The sequence below is a fragment of the Ammodytes marinus genome (genome assembly GCF_949987685.1).
Source record: "Ammodytes marinus genome assembly, chromosome: 9".
Classification (NCBI taxonomy): Eukaryota; Metazoa; Chordata; class Actinopteri; order Uranoscopiformes; family Ammodytidae; genus Ammodytes; species Ammodytes marinus.
The window spans coordinates 26,580,862-26,601,924 of record NC_137213.1 but is presented as its reverse complement, the minus strand read 5'-3'; the positions used below and the strand labels follow the sequence as shown (position 1 = coordinate 26,601,924).

Sequence of the window (21,063 nt, the reverse complement as noted above, 5' to 3'; positions counted from 1 at the left end):
TATTGTAAAGCAAGTGTTGGAGCAAAGGAAAAACAAGTTAATACTGTAACGCTTTTCTCAAGTTCTCACTTTGAGCCCTTGAATATCATGTTAAACTTATATTAACCCTGTATGTTAATATATTATAGGTACAGGCAAATGTTTAGCATGAAAACACACCCCAAAGCTGATGTGTTGAACTAGTGGAAAATGTTACATTGTGTATTAGAACGTATCCAAAGTGTTCCATCTTCTATCTTATCTGTAGAACATTTTCGTTTCTTTCAAATATTTTTAGAGATATTTCAACCTGGACCAAAGTAATGATTCAACAGGCCGTCGCATCAACCAAACAACTAAAACTGCTTTTTCTCAGAGCCCTGATGCTAAAAATAGCTTTCACAGCTCGGTGGGTATAGGGCCTATAGTCAGTCAGGGGATCAGGTGGCGCACAACACAAAAGGAGGATGACCCAGTTAGTTTCCCCACAGACAATAAGATTAAATAGATGTTATCTGAAAGCATTGTGTCACGGCAACCAGTCATGAAAATGGCTTCTTTGTCAGTTAGAGGCTTAGAAACAGAAATTAAAGTAAAACTGATGTTTGATTTCTACAATGAATATGAATGTGCATATAATACTTTGATATAATTTAGCAAACGGCAATCTACAATGTTCAGGAAGCTTGGAAGATATTTTTTTTAACATTTAAAATTTGGCATTAAGAAAGACTACTGTGTCAGGAATAAAAAAAACACTGTCTGATGAGAATTTGGTTTAAGTCTGCCAACTGTGGTGTGCACACAGTACGATCTGTACTAATAAAGTTACAGTAATGATAAAGTATGTAAGTGGATTAAGTCTGGTAGCAATAAATATGCCCCCATGGAGACACACATGGCACTTTTTTGCACTCTTTTGCACCATAAAGAAGCATAAAAATGTTACTCAATCGATTTGCAAATAAACAATCTGCTTTGCTTATATATGTATTTATATCCACATTATTTTTTACCTATTTTGTTTGCCGTCTAAGAGCTGCAGGTTGTTGGCCTGTGCTCCAGTATGGTAAACTGTGTGAATACTAATCAGCCGTTACATAACAGTGGTTAAGCAGAACACTGGCTGCTCTGTGCTGCTATCAAAGCAATTACATAGAACAAAACACACAAATTCAAGTACTGCATCGTGCACATTAATACGGTTTATGGTAATTTATAGGCCTACTTCTACTCCACTACTTTCAACAGGAGATATTTCACTTTTATATATGAGATTAAACTACAAAACTATTTTTGATGAAGTTAAAATGACTGCTAACTCAAGCAACTACATTACAATCTCACTTAAATGTTAATGCATCAACAATAATGAACTGCTATAATAATAATAGTGATATAACACTGAAATTGACTATTACTTTAAGTATATTTTGTTTCTAGTACTTGTGTAATGTTTCCTTTAGGAACATTTTGAATGCAGGACTTTGACTTGCTTTGTGTTTACATTGTTGCATTGCTACTTAAGACGATTATCTGAATACTTTTTCACCAATGATACATAAAGGCACACAGATCAGATTCTATTTTCATACAGTAGAGAAAAAAAAGCATGCGTGTTGTACATATACACCACAATAATTTTATATTCTAAATTCTGCACATTAAAATCACATGGGCTCTTTCCCTTTGTCTGTCTTAACCTTTCTAGTTTGTGTCTGTTAACATCAATACATCCTGCACAGATTGCCATTTAACTTGGTACGGTTGGATCATTCCTGGGGATTTTGGTGAACCTTTAACTTTTCGTTAGTGTCATGACATCATCAGTTTCCACTTGATTAACACCTAAACAAATGAGCGGATTTTGAACACTTGTCAAATTGCAATGACATTTACTGTAAATAATCATGTTTTCAAAATCCACCTGTTTTTTTTTCAATCTTGTCTATATTGAATGAGTCCATAACCCTACACGCACACGCACGCACACACATACGCACACGCACACACATACGCACGCACACGCACGCACGCACGCACGCGCACACACACACACACACACACACACACACACACACACACACACACACACACACACACACACACACACACACACACACACACACACACACACACACACAGTCATAACGTGACGCTTACCACTTCCACATTCCCTAGGGAATAAAACCTTTCAGTTTTGATAAAGCTCTGCCCTTTTTCTCAAGCAGCACGCTCAGCCATGGGAACAGACATTGCCTTGTTGAGCCTGATTGTCTTCTAAGAATCGTAAAATAAGTTCTTGATCACGGGAATAAGTAGTTTGATTAATAGTAATTCCACGTGCTTGTAGTGTTAAAGTTGTGTGTCTCATTCTAACTCACACATACACTGGAATGACCCACAGTCAGATTAACGATGAAAAGGCCTTTACAGTAAGTGTGTCATCCTAATACAACCAGTCATACATTTTCTTTCATGAGTATTTTTCTTGTCATCGTTATCAGTAGTGTTCTCCTTCTTCCAGGCACACTATTTTAACCTTGGATGATTTGATTCATTGTTTCTTTTTGTTGTTCCCTTGAGATGATAAATCAACACTTTTTTTTACATTTTCTCTGTAGAAATGTGATGCATTCCACACAAATTACAGAGAGTTTTTTGATGAGTAAAATAGAGAAATAGACACTAATTCAATTTGATCTCTCTATATTCTATCTATATTTTCTGAAAAGCATTTTACTGTTTGCCTGCTTGTCACTTATGACCATACAAATGAACAACTCAACAGCTGCTTATAACCTTCCAACAGCAACAACTTCCCCTTTTTTTAATAACAAAGTACATGTCTATTATAAATGATGGATAAATGTTTCACATGCATTCATTAAAGTGTGAATCTTTCGATATTATGCATTCATTGTCACAAGTGTGTGTGTGTGTGTGTGTGTGTGTGTGTGTGTGTGTGTGTGTGTGTGTGTGTGTGTGTGTGTGTGTCTACAGCAGGGCGATTGCATCAGATCAGCACCAACAGCAACAGGACCACGTTGTGAGAAGCAGAATGCGGTATGCTGCATTCAGGTGCTGTCGGAAATAACTACAATGAATACACCAAAGTGGACACACTCACAGGCTGCATACAGACAGAATTGGCTAAAAGAAAACCGTGACTCGAATAACTATTGAGGGACAATAATAGAAAGGGCAGAATTAAAGATACTGAAGTGTGTGGTTAATATTTCAGACTTGTAAAGTTTTTATCGTAACTTGCTTATTTTTGTTTCGATAAGTTTTCATCCTGCTGTTTTAAAATATAGGTTTACATTGAAGATAACGTGTAGGCTATATTGCTATAAATGTTTTAAAACCTATCAAATATCTATAATATATAACAAATAAAACGATGTGTCGTACTATCTCCTGCACAAAATTAATGTGAAATAAAATAGTACAAAAAATAATTTCAACTTCATTTAAAGTATTAATTTAAAACGTTAATTGTACTCACTTTTGCAAAAAAAAATAACCACACCATGCAAAATGTTATTTCATTTAATGTAAAAAAAATTAAACACATTTTTCAATAACTTTTATGACCTGATAATGTGATAGTGATATGTGTTTAAAATACCAATGGATATAATGATGTATCATGTGAAAACTATAAAAGAAAAAAGAAAATATTACAATTTGTATATTGTGATCAGTTAAAACCCACTGATGCATGATGTGATGGTGCAATTATAGCATCACAACAAGAAGAAACTTCTGACACAGCTGAACTCTGGAGAATACTATGCCCGAAATGGTTAAACAAAAACCCTCGTGTTCCCTCCTCGTGTGTATTTTGCCATAATTCCCAGTCTAGACATCTACTCCAATGATGACTCGTTTGAGGTGAGCTCCTGAACGCATCACAGAGTCGTGAGGCTGTGCATCAGAGGCGCGTCCTAAGAACACCTGCGCTTTGACCAATCAGAGCCTCTGCCGGGCTGTGACGTAGATGGGATGTGGCAGCAAGGGGGGGTGAGTCCTTGGCGTAAACCTAAAACCGGTCCCTCCATCAGGAAACCCGGATAACTAACCCTGAACTGACTCAATTTACCTCCCGACTATCTACGTGCGCGTTCATCATGTCCGACTTTGTATCTGGGTGAGTACATTCAACAATTACTATATTATTAACAATGTTTACGATTAAAAAACCTCTAATGTGGTTATGTAAGATAGAAAACATTCCTACAATACTATTTCTACACAGACCTTTAATTTCGCTGTGTTGTAGGCTTATTGATATGACAAGTTAACGGTTGAGGAGGTGTTTCTTTTAATGAAATACGTAATTTACATGTAGCCTAGTTACATTTCTCTTCCAAATCCACAGAGAATGGCAAACGCTCGAGCCGTATGATTAAACTGGTAATAAAAAAAAAACGGGCTGAGAAGCGCGCGCGACTGCCTCCTCGTTGGGATGTCTCGCTCCTCTGTGTGCCTCTGAATAGATGTTATTCCTCATGGACACCACACAGGTAGCGTAAGTGAATGAACAAATACACGTTCTATTTGGTTTACCGTAAATACCGCATGAAAGTTAGGAACAGCCCCGGTTGGCTTAGTAACGGAAGGAAAAACCCCCGCGCCCCCGTCGTGACGTCACTTCTAGAAACCCACCGACCTTCACTCACTCACAGACGAAATTCATTTATTCCGCGTGAACGCCAACTGACACCGTATTTACAGTAACACAGGCCCGTGTGTTCAATGGGTGAGCGACTGACTGTGCAGCTTCAGTTTAGTTTTTACTCGGCCAGATGGCTCGCCGCACGAGACTCAACAACACGAGACATGAAATACAAAAATCTCCTTATTCTGGTGGAGGATTTACTCAGATATTAGGCCTATACATAGGTAAAAAGGGGCAATACCCATTAAGAAAACTATCTTACACAGGCCTCATTTTACACATCAACATACTTGGGGCGAGATCTCGAACGTATTTAAATAGTAGGACGAAAATGTCCTTGAATAGTTGGGGGAACATGTCCTCCCCAATGTATATTATACAGCCTTTGTTGTACTCATTGTGGAGAATGGTCCCTTTCGTGTTAATCCTGTAGGCCTATATTACATTATTGGATTATAATAATTGATGTACTCGCGTTTAAATTAAGGTTGCAGCTGGTTGTAGTGGTGGAACTCATTTAAACAAATCATATTAACTGGTAAGCTTGTTAAATGTTCCCCTCAGAGATCAATAAAGTCTAATCTTATAATAACCTATAATATTAATTTAACAGGGGAATACATTTTGTATTATTAATCTGACTACTGACTGAGTATGCTATGATAAGTACAACTTTGAGGTGCTTGTAATTGACTTGCATCCAATCATGTTATTCCACTTTAAACTTCTACCACACACACTCCTACCATTTCGTAAGCCCAAGGTAACACCTCAGAATGTTTTAACGTTCTCCGATGCAACCAATATTAGCCTAATTGCTCAACTGCTTAACTTTATATAGTGTCCCTTTAAAAGTGAACATTGGCGAGCTTCTGAGCTACACTGATATTCTCTCAAAGTGTGTGTTTGAGTTTTGGTATGTTGACTGTGCTGACCTGTCTAACTTGTGTTTCAAGTCAATGTTAGTAGTATAATTCTCGAGTAGAGTCATATGTTACAGAAGTATAAACCCTGTGTGTGTGTGTGTGTGTGTGTGTGTGTGTGTGTGTGTGTGTGTGTGTGTGTGTGTGTGTGTGTGTGTGTGTGTGTGTGTAATAATGTTAACTGTATTTATCCTCAAGGTGTGTTAAGGTCCCGTGCTTCATCCCCTCGATACATGAGTCATTGTTTGCACAATATAGCCTTCAAACCATTTAATTCCAGACCCACAACAGGATGTGTGTGTGTGTGTGTGTGTGTGTGTGTGTGTGTGTGTGTGTGTGTGTGCGTGCACTTGTGTGTTATAAATATAAATCCCACCAACAGCCATGAAAGACATTAATTCCAGTGCAATGATGATTGTACAGGATGCCACCACCGTCCAAATTCCTTTTGGTTAAATCAGATATTACTGGTTATTTGTTGGTCACTGAATGCAGCATGACCAAGCATGCAAAGAGGGGAAATGAAGACATCCCTGTAATTACATGTGTCACACGGTTTTGAAAAGAGCTTTTGTTATTCTCCTCACCCCCTCAGTGTCAGCTATGAGGAGGTGCGCACCACAGCTGATTGGCTGATGGCCAACACGCAGATTCGGCCGGTTGTGGGAATCGTGTGCGGTTCAGGAATGGGGGGGCTGGCTGACATGATCAAGGACCCTCAAGTCTTCAAGTACAGCAACATTCCCAACTTCCCACGGAGCACAGGTAAGCACAAGCTGTCTGGGAAAAACACACAGCTGGTAATATACAGTGGCTTGCAAAAGTAGTCATATTCCGAGAACTTTTCCACATTTTGTCACGTTTCAACCACACGTGAAGGTATTTTATTGGGGTTTTATGTGACCAACACAAAGTGGTGCTTAATTGTGGAGTGGAATGAAAATTATACATGGTTTTATTTAATTTTTTTATAAATAGAAAACTGAAAAGTGTGGCATGCATAAGTATTCAGCCCCCCTGAGTCAAAAATGTCAGTCTCTAGATGTGCGCACCTGATAGAGGCATATCCCGAAAGATTTGCAGCTGTAATTGCAGGAAAAGGTGGTTCTACAAAGTATTGACTGAGTGGAAAAGTTCAAGGGGATATGAAAAGTTTTGCAAGCCACTGTATGCGTTTGTGCATGTTTTTGCGCTATAACTAAATGCACTGGATGGCTAACTGTGTGTGTGCGTGTGTGTGTGTGTGTTGCAGTGCATGGTCACGCTGGCCAGCTGGTTTTTGGAACACTAAAAGGGAAGCCGTGTGTTTGCATGCAGGGCAGATTTCACCTGTACGAGGGCTACCCCATCCAGAAGGTGAGTAAAGCTTATACAACAGCACAAGTCTGCACAGTTAATAAGTTATAGTTAGTGTTGCTAGTGCAAACGGCCAGAGGGCTGCTATGAGTAACTGGGATATTGTTTCAGGAGTGACAGGCAGCTTTTAAGTGTTTCAAATGTTAATCTGAGGTTTGTGGATTTCTCAGATACAAAGAGCTCTCAAAACCTCAACCAGTAATACTGTAGACCGGCGTACTGTAGTCACAGTTCCTCCATTGAGAAGAAGCCACATGGTTAATCTTGATCTTGTTCAGGGAAAAACAGATGAAAACTACCTCATTTTTACAATGCCCAAAGTGTTATCATGCTTCATGTTATGCTCTGTCCATTGCCAATCACTTCACATGCAGAGTAAAAAAACTAAATGTCCCCTCAAAACAACACTTTCAAGGATTCATATTCCTATCCTTATTTTGTTTCTCATGATTATGTGTGTGTGTGTGTGTGTGTGTGTGTGTGTGTGTGTGTGTGTGTGTGTGTGTGTGTGTGTGTGTGTGTGTGTGTGTGTGTGTGTGTCTGTCTGTCTGTCTGTGTGTTGCGTGTGACCTTGTGTGTTCTCCAGATCACGTTGCCCGTGCGAGTCTTCAAGCTGATGGGAGTGCAGACGTTGATCCTCACCAACGCGGCTGGAGGCCTGAACCAGGACTATAAAGTGGGAGACGTTATGATCATAAAGGACCACATCAACATGCCCGGCTTCGCTGGAATCAACCCCCTGGCTGGGCCCAATGAGGACAGGTGTGTAGAGGGAGGGGTGGATGGATGGATGGTTGGAAGTCTTTGTAAGGAAATTTGCTTACGGTACATATTTGACATTCAAATTTGACATGTCGTATGGCTTTAAACAACCTGTATTTTCTGTCCGTTGCATAATTTTGTTTTCGTCAAAGTGGAAGACTTCAACAGAAGTAGACCATCATGTCAACTCAAACTTAAAACAGAGACTACTCATTAAACATCCACTATGTTAAATGTATGAAACAATTTACATTATATAGTGCATATACAGTATGGGTGAATGGTTAGCAACGTAGCTTGAAAAATTTGACTTTTGTTGTTGCCTAAAACAGGTTGTTTCCCCTAAAATCTAAAGGATGTGACATTTCTGTGGGTACCGTGCAAGTGTGTTGCACATATTAAACAGGAGAAGAAGAAGCTCAACTGGCTAGCAACAACAGCCAGATATGACAGAATCATTATGTTAGTTAAACTAAAAGAAAGGAAATTATGCAGAAACACTTACCTCATCCATCACTATAACCGGTCAATCACATTGTCTCGTGTACCACTGTTTCGGTCAGTGCTCGCTCGCTCACCCTGACAGCTCACTTGAGAAGGAATTTCTGAAAGTTCCATAGTTAAAGGGTCAGTTCACCAACATTCTAACATAGTCAGCTCATTCTTTTCTTAGTACTTAGCCCAAAGACTTAATTTGAAGAAAAATTCAATCGGCTCAAAGTGGCCAAGTCTTTTTCATTCCAATAGATCAATAAAATTTGAAAGCAAGTGACACATTCACTGCTCAAATGACTCAGCGTTACCCAAGTTTCCTCTCGCCGCCATTTATATCAAACTGTAATTTTCAATGCATTTTCCCAGTCTCCCACACTAAACTGCCATACTTCAGCCCTGGAGTACAACAGTCAGTTTCAACAAAAGCACCTATTGTTCTCAACGGCTTGTAAACGTGACTTTGTCATTTCAAGGAATCAATGCAGGAAGTGGAACAACATTTCCATTGTGTTTTCTTTCCCCCATGAACTGCAGCAGTGACTTACCGACCTATATTTTGCAGAAGCTGACATTACAAATCTTACACAAGGACATGGATCAATTTCAGAAATTTGGTGTATTGCTTTAACCGTTCTTGTGTAATTTTGGGGGAATTTCAGTATTGAGAAGCACAGTTAAACATTACTCTATTCTGTTCAGGTTTGGCGTGCGTTTCCCCTGCATGTCCGACGCCTACGACCGCGAGCTGCGTCAGCTGGCGCACGACGTGGGGTCGGAGCTGGGATACAACGCCTTCCTGAGGGAGGGAGTCTACGTGGTCCTGGGAGGGCCCTCCTTCGAAACCATCGCAGAGTGTCGCATGCTGCACAGGATGGGCGCAGATGCTGTTGGTGAGTGTCAAGAAATCTCTCTCACACACACACACACACGCACTGACTAGTTCTCTCTATCACACACACACAAGGTCACTCACTAGCTCACTCACTTACTCACTAACACACACTCTCTCTCTCTATCTCTCTCACTCTCACACACACACACACACACACGTGACGACCTTCAATGACCTCAACCATCACAACTACAGAATATGACTAGCACACCCTTCCGCGTGACATTAAGATTAAACCAAATTTCATCCCTATCCTTATAAGGAAGAATTTAAGACATGTCTTAATCTCAAAGGGAGCATTCAAGCATACACGTTCCCACAGGGTTTAAATCAGTCCTACTGACTTACAGTCACAAGACCAGCCTTCCAGAACCTGACTTTTAAGCAGCGTTTAAGTTTTTAGCCCCACTGCTGAGGCTGGATGCTTCAAAGAGAAATGGACCTGACTAACCATGTATTGATAATATCTTCGTTACAAAGTGCAAGTATATATTTGTACGTTTGCTGTATTTAGTAAGATCTGTTGACCAATCTCCATTAACCACATGTTGACTAATAACAGATTCCAAGAACTGAATGCATTTCCTGTTCTTTTTTTTAGTTCATTTTCAAATGCATCACACTTGTGCAAACAGTCTGTAAACACAATATTTCCATAAAGTAGTGCTGATCATTTATTTGTAATGCCCATAATATCATAATACATGCAAAAAATAGAAAAGGAATAGCTCCCTTGTCATAAAGTGTAGGAAATTATCAGATTTTTTTTTTTTAGATTTCTTAAGTTTTTAATGTAAATCTCGACCACATCGTTTTGATAATAGGGACAATGAATGGAGAGCCCGATGGTCTTTTGTGCCCCCAACGAAGCCTTCCAGGCAGCACTGCCTTGTAGGCTCCTTTGGGGGCACAAAACACCAAACACCAAATGGTGAGAACCTTGCAGTCTAACTTCTCACCTCCTCTTCTCTGTCTTGTCTTCAGGGATGAGCACGGTCCATGAGGTCATAGTTGCGCGTCACGCCGGGATACGTTGCTTCGCTCTGTCGCTGGTTAGCAACCGCTCGGTGATGGACTACGACAGCGAGGAGAAAGCCAACCACGAAGAGGTGCTGGAGACAGGCAGACTGAGGGCGGAGCAACTGGAGAAACTGGTGTCCACTATGGTTGATAGGTTGGAGCATAACAACAACTCTTATTGAAAACGCACACTACTGTATGACTGTATGCTTGCTGTTCCCAGGTCAGCTACTGTCCTGCTTTGTCTCTGGGTCACATTGGAGATTGTTTTTTTTTTTTAAAGCGCTGTATAGTTTTAGAACTCCATAGACATAGTTACTTTAAAGGTGCACTATGTAACTTTTGGTTGTGTCAGAGAAGTGAACATTTTCTGAGGTATATTGAATAAGTAAACTTTCCTCACAGGAAAATTGGATCCGTGGAACACTGTTTGAAGTAAGAAAGCTAACTTGAAAAGTTACTGTGTTACTGTTGTTGATATATGTATTCTAGTCTTAAGTTTGGTTTGGTTCCAGGTATACACAATAAAAAACTATTTGATTTATAATCAAGAATAATTGAATACTTAGAAAAACTAAGAATTACATGTAGAGTAAACATGTTCTTTAAACTAACTGCATGCATCTGGAAATGTAAACAAACCCCCCTCCCCTAAAACTGCATATTGCACCTTTAAGTCTAGTCATAAAAAAAAGCTAAAAAACTGGTCCACTGTTGATTACGCTCCTCTATCAACGTTTACATTTTGAAGGTGTACAGACAAATGATGATGTTCTCTATGATAAATCCATGCTGCGATTTACTGCGCTGTATTCAGCCGAATAATGTTTCAGCATTGTGTCAATTTCTAACTTAAATAACGTTTAACTTAATAAAATATTAATATTTATTGTTCCGGTTCTTTGACATTCCCTGATATCAGTTAACATCGAGAAGGACCAACTCACCATCACGCATGTCTTCATGGGATCACGGCTTAAGAGGTGGAAATAATAATTTAATACGGCGTAAAAGATGTTAAAAAAAAATATTTTAAATATTTTATTTATAGTATACTGAATGTATTTACGTAGTTCTTTTTTTATTTGATTTGATAATATATTGAAATGTTTGACGAGCAGAGTTGGGTAAAGGGATTATATCCTGCATGGGGAAGAAGTTACATAGATGTGAAGAAAAATCTCCTTCCATGTCCGATCACTGTTAGCAGACTGGCTGCTTTTAGAGGTTACTAAAAAAAACTGTACAAACCGTGGATCTACTTTTACAATAAAATGACTCAACTTGAAAGCAGTGTGGTCTCTTGTTTTGCTACATCCTAAAACGGATTTGTATGTGTTCCTTTGTAGTTTGTTTATGGCGGGATGTGAGGTCCTTCCCCCTACAGATGTGTTTTGAGTCACCTTCTTAAAAGGAAAAAACCCAACTCTTAGATATTATTCCAGTTACAAATCATCAACGTTAAATCTCTGGTTTTCAGTGCCCTTCTTAATGTACAAATGTTCCCCTGACATCATGACATGCTGCTTGTGAAACTAGTGGTTTCCTACACCTCCCACAATGCTATTTTTTTCAAAGCCACCATAGCGCCAAGGTTGCCCCGGGTACATTGTGGGTTCTATGCCCCGGGTGTATTGTGTGTAGGGTTCTATGTCATTTGCATTAACTGCACATTTGTTTAGTGATATGAAGCACTAAAAAATAAAAAACTGACACAAGGACATTACAGTGGAGTCAAAATCCATACTGTGTGTGCACTAAAGAAAATTCGCAGCCTAGGCTATGTTAACATATGGGCTCAACATAGCTAGCAACATGCCTGTTTAAAGAGCCTATGGCCAGGCTGTGTATTAACACCGTTATTAATACTAGTACGGACAGGTAGCAGATGTTGAGAATATATTCACTGATTTTGACGGGAAAAAAATCACAAACAAGTCCACCTAAAGAGACTACACTTTGAATCTTTGGAGGCTCTGTCTAGTAGACATTGCACCTTTTTCATTTCACTATACACATGGCCCACAGTCTTAACTAACTCTGGTTTTAATCAAATTACCACAAACTAAATGACACACTGCAAACCTGGCGCCCACTTCCCACGTGATGTTATCCACTCAGAAAGGAGAGGAAACTTATCTCATGTTGCAAATCGCGGCTTGGATCATGATGTCTCATATTGGGTGAAACACTTCCCTAGGGCAGGATAGTGATACAGTAGAGGAAAAGTACTGGTTAGTTTCCGGGATTCAGGGTCCAATATAATAAAAACTGTCCGGTCATGTAAACTGCAGCTGATGAATACTTAAAGGCGCTAAGCTAAGGCACAGTGTGGGAGCTTCTGGCAAGTTTGTACTTCTCTGCAAAATACCAAACTGAACTTAATGGCATTTGTCATATTTATTTTAACATGTAGTCGGACAGTGTAGTCCATTTCTTACAGTGGATTCAAGTCTATTCATACAACTGTAAGGCTCCTGTTAGATGGATTTCTTCCTGGATGATAAAAAAATATGTGCAAACTTAAAAGACTGTTCTGTGATCATAAAGAACAGACACAAACATTTGATATTGTTTTATGAAATCACTTTTTTTTTTTTTTTATCTCTCTCAAGCTAGTGGGTTGCTGCTCAAATTTTTTCTTCCCTGGTCGGAGGTATGCGGACAAAACATTACATGTAGATGTCATTCCTCCTAGGTTAGGAGTTCAACCTATTCCTGTTTCTTAGAGATAACTCTTGGCAATGAACTTCAAGTCTTCTTTGAGAGTTATCTTAGTAGGATCAAAGGTTTTTGTAAATACGGAAGCTGATTTTCACTCCAATTTACCACACTCTCACTATAAAAGCATGAGGTCTATCCTGATTCCGCAAAATTGGAAGCAAACTACTGTTTAAAATATCGCTCTAAAATGCATTGGGATTTTTTTCAATTTCAGCAAGAGCGCCTTACTGAAACCACGTCTAACATAAACAGACCAAAGGTACAGAAGACACTGACAGGGGTGTCCAGAAGGATACTATATCATACTATATAGGGTCAATGTATTACTTTAAAAAACAAAACTAAATGGGTACAGTGTCCTAAAACTGTCTGAAGGCAGAATGCAGGAAAGACAGTGTGAGTGAATTCACTTTTTTCGAAAGCATATCTTGCCTTGAAAGCACAATCTGGTTATTCAATGTAGCTTAAGCGTTCCCACACAAAGAATGCACACACATAATTCCCACAGCTGTCCTCTCTATAACTTCTCCACGGTGGTTGACATTTTTACTGTCTGTTTGTCCTTCTTATCAACTTATCAGCCATGTTTTTCTTTACCATTCTACCACTCTAGGACGGATACCAAACTGTTCCCTCTTTCTAAAACATATCCACTGCAACATGTCCCTTTACTCCCACTTCTTGCAATAAAAGAAAAAAACTATTTTCCATGACGCTTAAGCTCCAGACTTCACCGCCATACAAGGTCATGAGAATTTTACCAGCTTGCTGTGTCCCTGTAGCAAAGCAGGTCCCAGGTGTCTGCATAGCGTTAACTGATTTACTGCAGAGTGAGACAGCAAAAAAAGCTCCACCGTGGCATAGGATGCACACTCTTAAAGTTAGAGCACACATTCCCAAGCTACAAGTAAGTTTGACATAGCAGTTCTACAGGTTTGAAGTGTGGCTCCTCTATACACACAGATGTTTAAATGTATCTAGAGAGGGAAACTGGTTTGTTAGAAAGTGTGCAAATAAGGCTTGTGACATTCTTGACATTCAACAACAGCCTGTTTAACAACTAGCTGTTCTGACAACACTACTTTTACAAGTGCCAGGGTTGGATACAACTTTAAAATGAAAAGGTGAAGACAGCAATTTTGGAGAATGCTTTTTGTCAAAATCAGTGAATATCACCTCACAATCCGCTACCTGTCCGTACTGTGTTTGCACTGACAAAAAAATCCAATAAAGTTAAAAAAACAGCCTAGGCTCTGTAAACGGGCAGATAGCTAGCTACAATGGGCCCCCTTTCTTTGGATACCAGTTTACAGAGCCTAGGTAGAGTATTAACACCAGATAATTTTTTTCGCATAGACAGCACGAACAGGTAGCGATAATCATTCATTTTGACAAAAGGTGATTTCGACAACTAGAGTTCCTCAAAATCGCTGACCTCACCTTAAAGTCTGATTTTCTTTTAATGTTGGTATAAAAAAAATTACAATAAAAAATATCAACAAAAGAGTGAAAATAAGGCAGGATGGATTTGTTTTCAGTGCAGCCTTACTGTATTTAGCAGCATCATCTATTGTATTTGCACACACATCTTTTCTAAGCTAAAGAACAAACTTCCTCTTACACCTGTAAACAACTGCGTATGTTTGCACTACAGCTCTGCAATCAAAGGGAAAGTGGCAGTTCATCGGTCAAACATAGCGGCTTCTCTTTGTAGCGTCTCTGCTACTGAGTGCTACAGTAGGACAGGCTGTTCCAACGCTGTGTTGATACTGTACTTAACTGCCCGTGTAACCCTCTCTACACCGAACTAAAGCCATGCAGATACAATATGAACCACAAAGTATAGGCCTACTTAAAACCAGGACTGGGACTCAAGAGAGACAGAAGCCAACTACACTTCCAAGTTGAGGAATGTGGGAACAGACCCAAACACAGCATACAGTAGCATACAAAGCATTACTTGTTTCGCTCATAGGTAGTCAATGGTTATAGGCCTGTTAAGACCACTACACATCTGTAACTACTAGTTTACAGGGCTTCAGCTGTGTAAAGTGAGGCAGAGGGAGGCATAGCAGAGAAAAACTAAACAAAGCCATCAAATATGGAGAAGATGACAAGAGGCAGAAATGGAGAATGAATCAGGTAAAATGTGCGTGATTTTAGTAGTTAAAAGGTGAAGTCAGCGATTCTAGAGAATGCTCGTCAAAACAGTTTTGAGCAAAATTATAAATAACCCTTTACAGAACCTAGGCTGTGTATTAACACCAGATATATATATATATATTTTAACACACACAGGTAGGGGATAGTGAAGAGACAATGACTCATTTTGACAAAAATACATTTTGGCAAGAAGCGCTGCTCCAGAATCACTGACTCCACCTTTAATGAACACAGTCAAATGTGTCATAATGAAAGGCTGGTTAAGCCCTGAAGATCACAGTGAGGATGCACTGAGATGTTAAGGAGTTACGCTGCCCTCTGGTGTCATCTCATTTCCCTAAGAGACAACACTACAGGCTCCAAATGAGGCCGTGCTTTGAGCGGTGGTGACACAGTAAGTCTATGAATGAATTAGTAAATTAATCTGCGAAAAACTATTTTGGTAAACAATTAATCATCATTTAATCAAGCCAGAATGCCAACCATTCTCTGGATCTAGCTGGGAGGATTTGCAGTTTTTTTTTGTTCCTGCTTCACATTAAGTATAGTAATTGAAAATAATTTTGCCATTTTTTTTACTACATTTTTTGCTGGTGTGAAAAACAAAGCAACCAAAAGGCGTCATCTTGGGACCTGGAAATGTGTAAAAGAAATATTTTCCAAATTTGACCTTAGACTGTTTTAAAAAAAAAAGTAAACTGTAATCAAAATATGGTAGTCACAACCCTCATTTTGAACACCAAATGTTATCTACAGATCAGTTCAACTATAATGTAATGAATATGGCGGATTATAATGAACTCTGCTGCAAGAAAGTCAACTCCTGTTTGTAGAAAGGACTGTTCTAGCTGCAATTTTTACATTTTTGTTGAGTTCATTTCTTTCACCTGAGATTCACAAAAAAATCCAGTTGCTGATTTTGAACGACATTTTTAATATAAATAAAATTGTAACAAAAGGGGGGAAAAAATGTTGGGGAAACATTTTGATGGAAAAAATTAAACATTAAGCCGTTTGTTTTCTTCCCCCCCAATGTTGACATCAAAACATACTGAGAGGTACTTTACTGAATGAAAAGCCCTCTGTTGAAATGGGCCGAGTTAATGGGGATAATGAGCATCTTGTGTTTCTATGGATGCAGCACTGAGACGGAGTGAGGCATATTCCTACACCAGAAGCTAAAACAAACTGCATATGATGGAGACTATTATGCAGGTATATGAGAGGAAATCTGCAGAGTATTTTTGTAATGATACATTTCAGACATAGCATTTGGATTATTAGCTTTGGAGGAGGTGCCTTAAGAAATACTTGTGTGTATTCGGTTTGAGGGTGCAATTCAGTTTTATGTTTTAATAATAATAATAAGACAAGTATTTTTTTTTTTAAAAGAAGCAAACATCTCAAAAATTCATCCAGATGGATTTTGCATAGTGAAATATGCATAAATATACAAAGTCTGTGAGCAAATGCAACAAGGTTACAAATCCCAAGCCAAATAAATTGTTGCCACGTCGCTGGATTTTTTTGGTTTTTAGAGGGTCATTTGTGTCTTTTCATCTAAGCGACATCTCTTTCTTATGCAAGAGTATGATGGCCACAGGATAGGAGGAAAAATGAAAGGAGGATGTTTCTTTTTTTTCATTCTGCAAATAGGGAGAATAAAGGCAAAATACAATGTTGTGAATAAAGTGGAAATGTTGAGATTAAAGGCGACAGTTCAAGACTGCTGCAAAAGTTGGAAAGATGTTGACAGATTCGAACTTCCGGGATCATTCACTCATAAGCAAAACAAATTCTAAACACAAACGATGCATATTTGCCATGGTCGTAGGGCAGACAATGGGCTGCAACCGCATACGTCCTTTAAGCTCGACTAATAACTGGACTGCACTGTATAAGAGTAAAGGTATTGGATATTTTTCCCTTCAGTGTTGCCCTTTGTAGACGGTCCCCCTACACATAGAGTACTATGTTATAAATCAAGCTTAGAGGACGTCTCATTTCGGTAAGAATGTCGAGTTTATATTCGACATTCCGAATTTTTCCCAAAGTGCATACTAAAAAAAAAAAACGTCCTCCTCATTTCCCAGCTCTCCTTTGACCCCAACACTCCTCCCCTACTCCATACTCTATCCACCTCTCTTTTGACCCTAACTCTATACTCCATCCCCCTCTCCCCCTCAGCTGTAGGTGTGTATGATCCTGTGCCTCTTCAGATGGTGCATCAGTATGAAGGTCTTCCCGCACAGTGAGCAGCTGTAGGGCCGCTCCCCGCTGTGCGTGCGCTGGTGCACTCTCAGGCTGCTCTGCTGCGTGAAGCGCTTCCCGCACTGTCCGCAGCCAAACGGCTTCTCGCCCGTGTGCGTGCGGTAGTGGATGCTCAGGTGGGACGAGCACTGGAAGTTTTTCCCGCAAACGGTGCACCAAAAAGACCTTTTCCTCTTGTGGCTCTGCTGGTGCAACTTGAACTGATGGAGGCGATTGAACGTCTTACCGCACAGCGAACAAACGTAGCCCCTTCCCATGCCCGAGAGGGGTTTGTGAGAGGAGAATCCGCCCGATGTGAAAGTGTGATTTGAGGGCGTTACATTTGGTCCATCTCCAATTGCGGCCGCCCCTTCTGTGTCTATGTCGTCTATATTTCTCGGCGAATGAATCTCTTCTTTGGGCCTGTCCTGTTGCGACAAGTTACCCTGAGACCTGGGCTGAAAACTGGAGGACTGTGGAGCATCTTTCTGATACTCACTGCTGTTGTAAATCCCATTGCAAGACCTCTGAGAGGACCCCTGCTGGACACTGGCCGATTTGGTAGCGTGATGAGATTCAGAATGATCCGGGAACGTGTTGGAATACTCCTCTACCACGCTGGAGAAGTCGGGAAAACCGTCGTCGATATCGTCTCCTTCTATGATGGATGTCCACAGTTGATTCTCTCTTTCATCCATGGAAAAGTCGGCAGCGAGTTGGGTGTGTTTCCCCGCCCCGTGTTGGCATCCGTCCCGACTGAAACCAGATACGTTCTCCTCTTTCTCTGTCTTGACGGTGAACTGATGGCCACCCATGTCTCCTCCGAGCTGACCAGAGTTATACACTGGATTAGGGTATTGTGCCGTAGAACCTGAAAGGGAACAAGTGTTAGGACCAAGCCATGAGGGTTACAATCAAATAAGCATTAACTTTTCAGAATCAGAATCAGAAATACTTTATCGGTCCCCGGCGGGAAATTATTTTCATTACAGTTGATACAATTAAGAATAGAAACACATAGAGAAAAACCAGTGTAAAAGAGATCTGCTTAAGGCCACAAGGTTTAACCAACAATAAAGCCATCAATATAATAAAATAAGAAGTAAATAAGTAAGAAAATTATTCTAAAATATGTACACACTGCAAGTACTGGAAATAGTTTGAGTATATGAGATGTGTTGTATACAAATATTGACATCAGAATAGTGTTACAGTGTGGAAAAACCTAGAGCATATGAGATAATGTAATATTTTGTTTCTCATGTGCTCTACTTATTTGGAGTATTTCCAGTAGTTATTCCATTCTCCCACAAATTCCAACTCACCGATGGGTCCAGCAGAATCACTGATCCACAGCGTCTCGTCTGGACTTTCCTCTTTAATAGTGAACGAAACGTTGACATCATCAATCTCTGGAAACTAGATAGACAGGAGAGTGGAAACTTTAAATATGCAATATTATATTTTTCGGCAGCACAAACTGTAATCACAGCACATACATATTACCACATATTTGAACAGTTGTTAAATCAGAAGTTGAGAAGACGCACAGCAACATTGGCAATCATTTTGATGAATGTTTTTGGCTGCCTGGTGAAAGGAAGTCTAAACAATGAGTCTCCTTTTAGCTTTCATTGTTCTATGTCAACTGCGGAGGGATTAATATTTAGGTGCTAAATGCTCCACAAGTATAATCACTCGGTCAGTTGTGTGGTTCTGGGGCAGGTAGAGTGTTGTTTGTTGTTTTCAGTTATTGCTGCAAATGAAACTGATGATAAATACGGAAGAGTATTAGAGCCAAGGTGAGAAAATAAATTCAGTTTTAACTCATAAACAGAGTGACAACTACGCTGTGTTTATGAGCTAAAAGAGAAATGATTGAATTTTGACTAAAGCTTATTCTGGTGTACATTTTCACCAATTCATCTACACGAGGCATTTTGTTGAGGCTTTTGTATTACGTAGTCTGAAAAGGTCAACTTTAATCGTGAAATGTCAAGTTTGTTCTTGGCATTTCGATTTTTTACTTGAAGTGCATAATAAAAAAAATTGCTAATATGGGACGATGCTGGGCTTCCTACAAGGGGCCCAGGGGCAAAAACCTTTTCTGAAAGGCCTCCGTTACCTCTATTGCTAACCTTCTTTGGAACATTCCCTGCGTTCCAAAACCCATACTTCCCTACTATTTAGTATGCCAGAAAAATAATTTAGGATGTCCCAATACATGCATGTCAACTGTAGTATGCTGAAAATACATAAATGCCCCACTAACTCCAATAGCATTTTGGAGTATTCGTCTTTATTTTTTACATATGTCGACATAATGAAAAAAAAACTTCCTTATCTGGTTATTTTTTCTCTCCTGTGGCCCTAAAACTCTTCTGTACTTTAGTATGTACTATATAGTGTAGTAAAAAGAAAAGGTAGGTGATTTGGAACGCAGGGATTGTCTTCAGATATTATTACCATAAAACCAATGTGTCCAGAGGCTTGTGGGGCCCCAGGTGGTGTGCAGCCCTGCCTGTGGCACTTTGCTCAGCCTTGATTCAGATACATCTACACAGCATGCAGCCTAACCCAGTAATATTAATGAAATAAATCAAAGTGAATGTTATTATGAGCTTCACACAGACCTTTATATCTCCTGTGGGATGTGGACAGTTAGTCCCCACACCAGTTCCTCGGTCCATGTAGTTTTCTGTTGCACAAAAAATGGAAAGAATTGATTTTAGAAAAAGGCTAAAAATGTAAATAATGTTTCAAAATGAGGACATGTGTCCAATTAGGTTGTGCAATTACAGTGTCATTTACATACATTAATACATTACATACACATTCATACATGCAATCATACAGCATGTTACCTGAACATTTTATGCCACATAGGCTATTTGATACTTTTACATGGATATGCATTATGCATTGATACCATGATTGATACACTACGCTCGTCAATAAGGAACACAAATGAGGTAAACGAGCACGTTACCGAAGCCTCGCTGCAGCTGCGCATGTTTGTTCTCCATCAGCAGCAGTTTCCTCTTCAGCATCTCGTTCTCGCTTTGCTTTCGGGAGACCTCCAGGTGCAAAAACGCACATTTGTCATCGACTAGTTTGGATATCTCAGTCACTGCTGCTTTAACCAAAACCTCCATTATTGAGGATAACTGGGTCTGGAAGGGAATGCACGTCGCCATGTTTATTTCGTGCAGAGTAACAAGCGAGGGAGAATTATGATGTGTATAAAAAAGGGGCTCCTTCCTTCCACACAAGGATTATTTTAGAAAAAAAAAATACGAAAAGCAGCGACGCAATACAGCGTTTTTACATCCCTGTTTTGTAGCGAGCTGGAACCTTTTTCTTCCGTGTGGCGGAGGGCAAATACCGTAAACGCGCGAGTAGACGCGCAACGGGAAAATTACAACCAAACCAGGAAGAGGTGAGCATGAGTGAGTCGTGAGATGAGGGCCCCCTACCTTTTGTTTTCTTATAGCTCGTAGGTGTTTCGGGTAAAACTGAGAGCGACTTACCTTTGAGTAGTCTGTCTGACAACAGGACAGCCCTAAAAGAGAAATGTGCTTATGTAGGTTATTGTGTATAATTACCTGGACGGTGGACCATCTGGCAGGTACGGATAGACATAACAAATGGTTGGTCGAAAACACATTTTAAAATATAAATGTACACTTGCAAGAAGACCACTATTTCTTCCATTTCCATACTTACAGCTGTGTTTGTCAATCATAAAAAAGATGACCCTTTGCAGTCTCCTTTTCTAAATAAAGTGAATACCTGCAAAACGAATAGCCCATATT

At 39.6% G+C, this 21,063-nt stretch overlaps 2 protein-coding genes across 2 annotated transcripts; one reads left to right on the top strand and one right to left on the bottom strand.

The window, feature by feature from the left end:
* Positions 1-4,017: 4,017 nt before the first annotated feature.
* Positions 4,018-11,394, top strand: LOC307255165 (purine nucleoside phosphorylase-like). Its single transcript, XM_080033800.1, has 6 exons — positions 4,018-4,132; positions 6,182-6,351; positions 6,839-6,942; positions 7,529-7,704; positions 8,899-9,089; positions 10,076-11,394. The coding sequence occupies exons 1-6, from the start codon at positions 4,113-4,115 to the stop codon at positions 10,291-10,293; spliced, it is 879 nt and encodes a 292-aa protein (XP_079889926.1). The 5' UTR covers positions 4,018-4,112; the 3' UTR covers positions 10,294-11,394.
* Positions 11,395-17,181: 5,787 nt separating this feature from the next.
* Positions 17,182-20,547, bottom strand: LOC307254941 (uncharacterized protein; the record flags this gene model as incomplete). The annotated part of the gene is made up of 4 exons (XM_080033514.1): positions 20,238-20,547; positions 19,882-19,946; positions 18,574-18,667; positions 17,182-18,119 (listed from the first exon to the last, which is right to left on the bottom strand). The coding sequence occupies exons 1-4, from the start codon at positions 20,443-20,445 to the stop codon at positions 17,182-17,184; spliced, it is 1,305 nt and encodes a 434-aa protein (XP_079889640.1). The 5' UTR covers positions 20,446-20,547.
* Between the last annotated feature and the right edge of the window lie 516 nt (positions 20,548-21,063).

What these genes read in the sequence shown, in the direction of transcription:
- LOC307255165 (XM_080033800.1), top strand. Translation starts at nt 4,113, where the DNA reads ATGTCCGACTTTGTATCTGG. An exon ending in AGGGCTACCCCATCCAGAAG is followed by an intron (nt 6,943 to 7,528) that starts GTGAGTAAAGCT and finishes TGTGTTCTCCAG; the next exon opens with ATCACGTTGCCCGTGCGAGT. An exon ending in GATGGGCGCAGATGCTGTTG is followed by an intron (nt 9,090 to 10,075) that starts GTGAGTGTCAAG and finishes TCTTGTCTTCAG; the next exon opens with GGATGAGCACGGTCCATGAG.